This window comes from Alosa sapidissima, chromosome 8 (assembly GCF_018492685.1).
Source record: "Alosa sapidissima isolate fAloSap1 chromosome 8, fAloSap1.pri, whole genome shotgun sequence".
In the NCBI taxonomy this organism is placed as follows: Eukaryota; Metazoa; Chordata; class Actinopteri; order Clupeiformes; family Clupeidae; genus Alosa; species Alosa sapidissima.
In genome coordinates, this window is record NC_055964.1 from 20133991 (window position 1) to 20144477 (window position 10487).

General features: G+C 44.1%; 1 protein-coding gene and 1 long non-coding RNA gene across 2 annotated transcripts in view; both read left to right on the plus strand.

The window, feature by feature from the left end:
• The window catches only part of pdlim5a (PDZ and LIM domain 5a), a 62372-nt gene extending 60907 nt beyond the window's left edge, over positions 1 to 1465 (plus strand). Inside the window, 1 exon segment of the mRNA XM_042101590.1 lies at positions 31 to 1465. Within this exon segment, the coding sequence (XP_041957524.1) occupies positions 31 to 120 (90 nt within the window). The 3' untranslated portion in view covers positions 121 to 1465.
• A 2132-nt stretch (positions 1466 to 3597) lies between these two features.
• Positions 3598 to 10487, plus strand: part of LOC121715782 — a 22059-nt gene continuing 15169 nt past the window's right edge. The window contains exons 1-3 of the long non-coding RNA XR_006033680.1: positions 3598 to 3722; positions 6542 to 6625; positions 10419 to 10486. This is a non-coding gene — a long non-coding RNA (uncharacterized LOC121715782). The remainder of the gene's footprint in view (positions 3723 to 6541; positions 6626 to 10418; position 10487) is intronic.

A 10487-nucleotide genomic window follows, 5' to 3' on the forward strand; every position in this document is an offset into this window, starting at 1 on the left:
TCCTGATGACACCTCTGTGTTGTATTTTAGGTATGCTGCGCCAGTCTTGAGAGTCAGACTTTCTTCTCCAAGAAGGACAAGCTGTTGTGTAAGAAGCACGCCAACACTGCCAAAATATGAGCTTCGGTCGTGAAGAGCTGCAGAGGATCAGGGCGAGACGGAGAGAGAGTAAGAGAGAGAGAGAGAGAGAGAGAGAGAGAGAGAGAGAGAGAGAGAGAGATCACATTCTTTTGTGTGAGAGGGAGAACCTTTTTAAAGTAATGGACAGAGGCCTGGATCATCTGTCTTTTTTTTCTTTCACACTAAAGTAAGACTGTCTTTGTTAAGTCCCTTGTAAATTCAGAATCTAGACTCCTCTCTCACCCCTAGATGATAATAAATGGAAGAAGCCATGGGTTGAAGTTCAGTTTTTCAAACCAACTTTAGCCTATTCATCTTGCAGCTCATGGCAGTGCATTATAGACTCAGTATAAACATTTTTACAAGGAGGAAAAAAGGATTTCTTATTAAAAAGCTGTGTTTTCTCTCTATCAACAGGGGTGGCTAGTTTCTCTACTGTTTGTTTCCATTCCTTTCCCCGAGTAATTGAATCACAGAATTTGTGTATATTTCATGATAATTTGCCGCCATTTTTTTTCTCCTCTGTGTGAATGGCATTCTTTAAACATCGGAGAGAAAGCTTTTTTTTCTGAGGGGGTCAGGTCAAAGCTGGACTAGTCCATCTAGCTGAAAGTCCATCTGTGGCTACACCTCCTCTGGATGAATGGAGCCTGTTGTCTGGGGTAACAGCGTTAAACAGCGACGCGGGTCGGATCACATGTGTCCCACGCACTTGAAATGTGTGCTAATATCGTAAATCCTCTCTGGTTCTTGTACTCCAGCATGGCTTTCGGCTCACTCTCTTACACATCACCATTATGTGTGTGTGTGTGTGTGTCAATGAGGGGGAAGCTAACAATACGAACATGAATTATGTTAACGTGTTGGAACATGAAGAAATGCAGGTGCCTAAACCTTGGTTAGAGTTTAAAATGGTCAGTTTAAAATAAAAGTGGACATTCATCTTGAACTGAGTCAATGTCAGCACCAGGTGTTTTCCAAACGCTTCAAAAATCCATCCAGGTCATAGTAGGCCTACTACATTTTGGATTCCTTCATAAGAAATATGATGAGATATAAAGAATGTGGGAAACTTCATTATATTATTTAATTGTCATATGGCATATATTTTTTCTTTTTTTCTCTTTCTGTTTTTTGTCTCTAACACAAAAATAACATAAACAGATGATAACCAGATTATAATACCTGTTTGGCTTAATTTGCTTTTATCATGTGGGTAAGGGAGAGACTCAGTGTTTTCTTTTCAGAATTCATTGTCATAAACTAATGAAAATGTTGTGATTACTTTACTTTCCAGATGATAATGTATTTCAATATTGTCAAAAGAATAAAACAAAGAAAAATAGTAAATTGTATTGTCTTTCTTGTATATTGTATAAAATCTTTGTCTTGAATCTATGAACAGATGCTAAAAGATGCATGAGGATATAGTAGATAGTAAACACAAACACAACAGTGTCCAAGCACCCTTTCATAATAATCTATCAAGAAGTAATGTCTTCAAAAACTTCCACTAAACTCCACCATACTCCACCAACTCAATTGCTCTCCGACGAGACTGCGTGGCATTCAGAATAGAGCAAAACCTGTTACGCAGTCTGCATGTACACTGTAGATGTAGGAATGAGGAAAATGGCATTATGTTCCTATGACGAGCCATTTCCAGAAGTTTAACATTGTTCATGTTTCCATTATTAATCGTTGTCGTGACTGCTGCTCCTGGCAAAGAGACGTGTTCCGGGCGGTGACGAATAATACCCCAGTGCTGATTTATAGGAAGATGACAGGATATGACCTATGGATATGACACACGCATGGCATGTTCCGGCTACAGTTTGGTTGCGTGTATTGCAGGGTCTGCTCATGTACAGGACCAGGACTACTGTTATTGTTATTAGCCCATGTGATACCTGTTGTAGGCCTATGTCCTTAACCATTAAATGAGAACCGTCACACCCGTGTGACGGGAATGTTGGGAAATGAACGTTCTAAAGAATATCTGGGTTCATTGAATTCAACATAGAATTCATAGAACCTTCAATTGTTGCGGAACTTAGAATGTTAAAAACAAAACTACACCTTTAAGGGTTTTTAATGTAAACTACGTGAAGTTAATGGCACACATTTACGTAATTAAATAGGAACATTAAGTTAATGCGCCTCCACCCTTACCCAACTTCACTCACTCACCCTCACTCACTGTCGCTCTCTTTGTACACACCTGACCTCGCAGGTGAGGGTGATGGCCTCGGTGGCGTAAAGGCAGTAAACGCACACCGGGACATCGGGTGACGGGGTCGGGACCTCCATTGCATGGCTCAAAGAAACATTCACTCCTGTCACAATGGTTACTTTCTCTCTTCGCCGCGGCACCGTGAAAGGCCTGTCTATGTTTGCGACTCTGCAGCTGGAGAGGCAGGGGAGGTGGGCGTGCAAGGGCTTGAGTCTATTAGTCGCCATATCAGAAGGGTCACCTCACAAAAAGACCTGGCAGACATTAGCTACTTTTTCGCCAACTTGTCTTTCCCACAAGGTTCATTTGTTCAATTATGAAATTAGGGCAATTTGCCATTCACCTGCATGGTTTGATTTATATAACAAATAGGCAAACAAAAGCGTCATATCACTTTGTTAATAAAAGAGGACTTCCGCAGCACAATTTTGAATAACAAATTTGCAATGAATCATGCACCATGTCCACCTGAGGCTGTTAGGCTTCTGGCCCATATTAGCTAATGTGAGCTGAGGGCGAAACAAAGCGCTACATTGTGGCGATTCATTAATTATACTGCAGGTTCCTGTTCAAATGTGTGTTGGTGGAAGGGTGAGGGGTGGTTGAGGAAACACCGCAGGTGTGTGAAGAGTCGTGCTGGCTGCGCAGGTGGCTTGCAAAAGAGTAGGCTACTAGAGTTAGTTACCTTCAATCATATCAGTTCCAATATAGACAGTTTGAGCATAGGTTCTGCCTTAGTTAGTTACCTTCAATCATATCAGTTCCAATATAGACAATTTGAGCATAGGTTCTGCCTTAGGCAACAGACTTATGTGGTTTGGCACAAACTGTTAATTTCTCTTGTCAAAATCTGCCATTGATAGGCATGTCATTATCTTACATGTAGCCTAAACATAGACGTTGGCATTCTTTAGGCCGAAGATTTTACTTAGTTTAAATATTCATTTAAGATAACCTGTCATTGTTACTAGATATTCTGTTAGCCTATGTAGAGAATATTTTGTGTCATACATCTACATTTAATTAGTTTCAATATTTCAGCTGACAGCACATCTACAGTAGCACGCATCAGGAACTTGTTCTGTCCATAGTAGCCTATATGATTGCTGTAGCTGTAAAAATAGTCAGACCATTTACGCATAAGGCATAAGATGTCTTCAGAAGAAACTGCACCTCCTCAAGACGTCAGTAGTTGGAGCTACGGATCGTTTTGCCCCTAAAGACGAAATAGCAAGGAACGGGGGCAGACCAGAGAGGTTGTTGACTTGGAAAAGACCGCAACTTGTCTCTCTCCTCGTGGCGGCAAGACGATAAAGTCGAGGTCCTAGAAGTATTCAAGAAACACGAAGAGGTTCGTCTGCAGAAGAAGGTGAGGACAAGTGTCAGTCATGATTTCCAAAGATGAAAGCGCAGTCTAATGGATGCGTGAGCCATTGCGGAGGTAGGCTACTGATTCTGAAGTGTTGACCACAACCACTTAAATCAGATGCACACTGGTTGCTGCACTCGGAAACCCACCGCCATGTAGGCTACTTTCGAATGTTCTTGATGCAGTCGTTTGGGGTTTGGTAGTGTAAGTAAGACTATTTCTCTCTGCTAGAAAGAAGTAGAGTACACGGCTAAACAATGTTCCATCTATTAGGCTACGTTTACATCAGCTGATAAATGTATCCAACAAGGTGAGAAAAACACGACGTTGTTATTAGGCTGTTATTAAACATCAAATGTGTCGTTCCTTGCTGAAAAGTTTTTGTGAGAATTTGAAGAGCGTCTAAAGTATTTTCAAGAGCAACTGTTGCCATAATACATAGTCGAAGACTGGTCAGCTGATGCCTGAAGCATTATTGGTACTCTATAATGTGTCCACAGTAATGATCAGTCTGTGTCCACTCACAATGTTGATGACTTTTGACTACCTAATAGTGAACAACTTTGCCTACGTGCTATATTTTAAGTGTGGTATATATTGCAAGCAGTTTTCTGTTTGCGAGAAGGACGGTTTGCTATAAAATCAAGAGATTCAGAAATCCATATCACATTTCAAGTGCACTACAAAATCAGGATGTCTTGGTGAGATAATTATGTATTTTTGCAATTTAGTTATGAATTAGCAACACTGAAGACAATTTATTTCCTTTCCCAAGAATGCACCTTATTGTTTTGATCAGACAAAACCTAAACCTGTCTTCTGCAGCAAATTGCAAGCTTATGGAACTTTTATGATGGAGTAGGGTAGCCTATTATATTTCATGGAGGAGAAATTTGGCATACCTATGATTCTGCGTCAACTGAGTATATAATATCCCGTATGCATACACTGATAACACCCGCCACCCCCACCATGATCTATTTGTTTACTGTAATTGAGCAAGGCACACTGGTAATGCTTTATTTGGTTATTGTCTGAATATGGGAGTATATGGAGATTGCCTGCTTTCTTGGGTGCAAAGAGAGCGACTTAAAGTAAATTAGGCATCTCCCACAGTTCAGTCCAGACCTGGCAGCCCCCTCCTGAGTCTGGTAATCAGGTCCAGCTGTCTGTCAGTGCGGGTTATGACAAGCGTATGTCTGAGAGTGTGTGACCATATGGCCGAATGCGTCCAATGCTTACCTCACCTCCACTCCGCTCCACACAGTGTGCTGCCGCTGGATCAGTCTGGGACCCGGGCAGGAAAAGAGTCAGCAAATGCGAGAGAGCGAGAGCGAATGGAAGTAAAGGAGCAGATGTATATGTGTGTGTGTGTGTGTGTGAGAGAGAGAGAGAGAGAGAGAGAGAGAGAGAGAGAAACAGAGAGAGGGGTTGTGTGTGACAGAGAGAGAGAGAGAGAGAGAGAGAGAGAAAGAGATAGAGAGAGAGAGAGAGGGGACAGAGTAAGGAGTCTAGGCTGTGTGTGCTTGTGCTGATTTATTTAGGCTACAAACTGAAGCCATCTATGTTGTCATTTCTGATCGCCTCAAACAATATGTCTGGGCATTTTTTATAGAGTGCAAAGCCAACAGCGTGTTGTTTTGTCTGCAGAAGTAGGTTAATGGCTGTTTCCACATTGCCACCGCTCACAAAGGCAAATGCATTTGATCTAGAGCAAGGTGTTACCTTGTTTCCGATATCAAACCAAGTTCAATGAGTCTGCTCCTGGCCCTTTTGTTCTGGTTTTATTTGTTCACTAAGCCTTTGTCTCACACCCTTGGGACTGAGCACAATACAATTGCTATCATGAGGTCTGCCCCTGGGCCCATGGCTCTCTCTCTCTCTCTCTCTGTTTTCTCTTCACACCATTCTCTACTTAACCACTGGATCAAAAAAAGGGCCTTTCCATTAAGGCCAGATATGTATCTAGATCACACGCCATTTGATATAGTATATAAATTTGCACTGCCGTTGTCTTGGTGAATCCCGTTGATGGTTTTCAAGTAAACACCTGACACCTCAGACTCGCCCCAGGACAACAATAATCCTCAGTGTCTGTGTGTGTGTGTGTGTGTGTGTGTGTGTGTGTGTGTGTGTGTGTGTGTGTGTGCCGCATGGATTAAAAACACAAATAGGGTCGACACTGTTACACGGTTGTGAAGTGCTTGTGCTGTTATCAGGCCGTGTTGATTTGCAAAAGGCAAGTTGTGAAAGATTACCGCCACAACAGCAAGAACACGAAACGGTGGTGGTCCATTGGGAATCGTAAATCATGTTACCATGTAATGAGTGGGACTCGCGCAAACACGACTTGATATGATCAGCACGAGGCCCATTTGGGAGGAACTATATTCCTTGAATATTGTTTTGTGTTATGTAAGATCCAGTGGTTAGACTCACCCAATAAAATAGTTTGTTACCGCCACTGCCAACCCCCTATCACCACCTCACACACATGCACACCACTGAGGACATCAAAGGGAACGCATAGAAAAATAACATCTAATGCCTGTTGCATATGACTTATAGAATGTGGTTCTAAAGGTTATAAAAACACCACCTAAATAATTTGCAAGTGGCACCTATATGTAGTTGAATCCAAATTATGCATGTCATGCAGCTCTTAACATTGATGTTCATGACACTCTTTAAAATCTTCAAACTGTCTTTTTTGAAGAAAATATCACATTCATCTGTAAAGCAGCTTGTTCATTTTTCTCCAACTATGAGGGTCTTACATGCCTCTGCTGTGCTTGTCTCTGTGTCTTTGACTCCTACAGCTTCCATACCAGTAAACCGCTGCCTAAGGATTGCAACCATATCTGAAGGACCAGGTGATGACGCACCCTCAACCTGGCAGGCAGGTAAATACATAATGTACACATTTCGTTGTAACACATTCATGTGCTTGTTCGTTAAACACTGTTTTCCATTCCTCCTTTTTCCTCTGGCTCATGTCTGCTGGACAGAGATGATGCTTTGTCCATCCACAATACTCTAAATTATGTGTTTGTGGAATGGAACATATTGTTCCACTCCCACATGTTTTCTGAGCTGAGGTGTTTGAATGTTGGCCGGCCACGTTTGTCTGTAATGCACAGGGAAAATGCACTGGGGCCATTAACCATGGCTGGACTTATCGTCCAGTCCATGAATAACATGTGTGTGTGTGTGTTTTAAATAATGCCTGGTATTTAGAGGCCAGCCCATTGTGTGCAGTGTGGTGATGAGTGCCTCCATTTCAGAAGAAAACATTCAGAGCATTTATCACAGACTTTTGGACACATCAAAACCCAGAGACACTTTGTCATATTTCTTTTGTACTAACTGCTTGCAGATTTGGGCTCAGTTTGTTTTTTTCCTCTCTTTTTCTCTCCATTTTCTCCCTCTCCCTCTCCCTCTCTCTCGCCCTCTTTTCTATTATTATTTTTCTTGAAGGGAATTGCAGGGATGGAGAAAACCTGCTCGAGCCGTACGGTCATTTGTAATACGGAGGGACCAAAAGGGAAGGGGAGGACTAGGGCTGATGACACTCACGCCTAGTGAATCACACACATGTCTTTGATTTAGGCCCATTTCTTTCTTCGCTTCCCCCCCCCCCACCCCACCCCACCCCCATCTTCTCGCTGCATCGGAACGAGTCTTGACTTCTGGCTGCAGGCGAGGCGAAGGCACGGATTTAGGGCCCCGGTGATTTGAGGCCTTTTCTCAAGGCTTTGATATTTCAGAGTCCGACTTGTTTTTCAGAGAGGGGGAATGATTGAGTCTGGCTCAAGGGGTCTCCTGCATTCGCCGCAGGACAGTGTACTTCCCGTGTGTGTGTGTGTGTGTGTGTGTGTGTGTTTGTGTGTTTGTGTGTGTGTGTGTGTGTATGTGTGTGTGTGTTTATGGGAGGGGTGTGGAGGTCCGTGTGGATGACTGATTTGTTTCTCTCGGGTTTCGCCTGTGCTGTCTGAAGGTATCAATGTGTGCTTATATGTTAAAAAGACATGGAATTTTGAAAAAAATGTCGCTCTTATTTTGGGCCAAGTAAAATACAACCTTTAAACGGGCCTGTATTAAAGTGAAGACAGTTCCTCATTCCATAGGATTGTTGTGCTTTGGAATGATAGAGTTCCACCATAGAGACAGGTAAAGTAAACAGCTGTGGTTTCATTATATATGGTAGTATAATATTTAAAAATGTATGTGTATTACAAAATTATTTGATCAGTGGAAAACAAGAGCAAAACCTATGAATTAATTATAAAATTATATATATCATTTTTGAAAATAATTGTCATCATGCCTGGATCATATCCTCATCACATTTCTCTGTCCACAACTTATTGAAGGCTACTTTACGCGCGCGCGCGTGTGTGTGTGTGTGTGTGTGTGTGTGTGTGTGTGTGTGTGTGTGTGTGTGTGTGCACGTGGCACACTGTTAGCACTGGCTCTCCAAGGAATCCTCCGATGCGAATGTTCCCTCTCTTTTCCAATCTGCCCTGTTATTTGTGAAGGAATTATGTTGTTATTAGGGTGACAGATAAAATAGCAATCTCGGGGAGGAAACTGAGCCATTGAAGCCCCGGCAGCTTTGGGCTGAATTACGAGCTGAGATGCCAGAAGACAGGCAAACTCGAGTCCTGAGCGTGTTGGAGCGCGGGCGTCTGTGGGTTAAGAATGGGCTGGTTTCTCTGCCAAGCCAGTTCCCCAAGTATGACACTTCACCGTCTAAGACTCTGCTGCGTCAGAGAACCCCCCCTGGGGCTCTTCGCTGATTCCTGCCGCTTAAACTGCTCAACCCCACCCCCCCTTTCCCTCATATCAGTCACCACTCTTGAGACTCTCAGACCACCTCCTCCTGATGTCTCTCTGTGTGCACCTCCTCCTGATGTCTCTCTCAGACCACCTCCTCCTGATGTCTCTCTCTCAGACCTCCTCCTCCTGATGTCTCTCTGTCTGCACCTCCTCCTGATGCCTCTCTGTCTGCACCTCCTCCTGATGTCTCTCTCTGACCACCTCCTCCTGATGTCTCTCTCAGACCACCTCCTCCTGATGTCTCTCTCTCTGTCTGCACCTCCTCCTGATACCTCTCTGTCTGCACCTCCTCCTGATGCCTCTCTGTCTGCACCTCCTCCTGATGCCTCTCTGTCTGCACCTCCTCCTGATGCCTCTCTCAGACCTCCTCCTGATGTCTCTCTCTGACCACCTCCTCCTGATGTCTCTCTGTCTGCACCTCCTCCTGATGTCTCTCTCTGACCACCTCCTCCTTGCTCTTCTCTGCTCCTCCTTGCTCCTCCTTGCTCTTCTCTGGCCAGCCTAAGAGCTCTGCTGGTTGGGTCTAATAACTCCTGCAGCCCTCAGCTCTCTCTCTCTCCCTCTCTCTCTCTCTCTCTCTCTCTCGCTCTCTCCCTCTCTCTCGTCCTCTTCCCTCCTGCTCCTCTGTCTTGATCCCTCTGGCTGCAGGCTCATGTTTTTCCACTTTGGTAATTATTGCAACAGGAGTGCGTCTTCAAAGAGGGGTGGTAGTCATCTCAAGTCAGCTTCCTCTTCAGCCCTGGAGGCCCTACCTAACTCAACTCCCCTTTCATCAAACACTTGCCTCCTTCTTTTTCTTCATTTTTCTTTGTGGTGTCATATCTTTCCTGATAATGGCGAGATTGCGAATCTCTCACAAATTGTTGAATTATGCTGTTGTGTCTGTGCGGTGAGAAAGACAGGCAGTTAGAGAAGAGAGAGAAAGAATGAGAGAGAGGGAGAGGGAGAGGGAACGTTATAAATCACTTCAAGCTGTTGCCCTGGTGAGCGATTTGCCCGGAAGGTCTTTAACATTCTGAGAGATGGAAAGCATCGACTTCCTGTTATTAGAGAAATCTATAGTGAAACGAAGGCTGAGTGGAGGAAGGAGGCGGAGAGGAAGTGAGCTGTGAACAGAGCAGAGGGGGAAAAAAGACTAGAATGAGAGAAAGAAAGAGAGAAATGGAGAGAGAAAGAGAGAGGCAAATGGCACACATATTAGGCAGATGGTGGTGCTGAATGAAAATGTCTGTGACATGTTGGAATGCTCTTCTCTATGGGCTGGAAGGGCCGGGGTGTCGAGTGCAGAGGGAGATGTCACATTGAGCTGTTCATTAGGTGTTCGCATATCCACCGAATGCACACTGAACATCATGGGGTCGCAATCATCCTGCTCTTCTGTGGATCTCTCTGTGTCCTCCAGCTCCCATTCAGCTGCATCAGCTGTGTGTGTGTGTCTGTGTGTGTGTGTGTGTGTGTGTGTGTGTGTGTGTGTGTGTGTGTGTGTGTGTGTGTGTGTGTGTGTGTGTGTGAGTGTGCTTAATGGAAGAGCACTCTGTAGCCACCTCTCTATCTCTCTCAATTTCCCTCATATTTAAGCAGTGTTGGGTTAATGACGCCACTTCTCTAGTTCACAGATAGACTTACTGTCTCGTCTCCTCTCTCCCTCTCTTTTTCTCTCTCCCTCTCGTCTCCTCTCTCCCTCTCTTTTTCTCTCTCCATCTCTCACTTTCTCCTTGTCACATTCACTCACTTCTCCACTCATCTCTTCCCTCATCCATTTCCTCCTTGTCACATTCTCTCTCTCCCTCTCTCTCATCCTCTCTCATCCTCTCTCTTTCTCCCTCTCTCTCTCTCTCTCATCCTCTCCATCTCCAGGACTGCCTGCTCTTCTGACTGGAGCCTAGAGCAAGATGAAAGGGACATCAGCCCTGCTGCTCTGGAAGG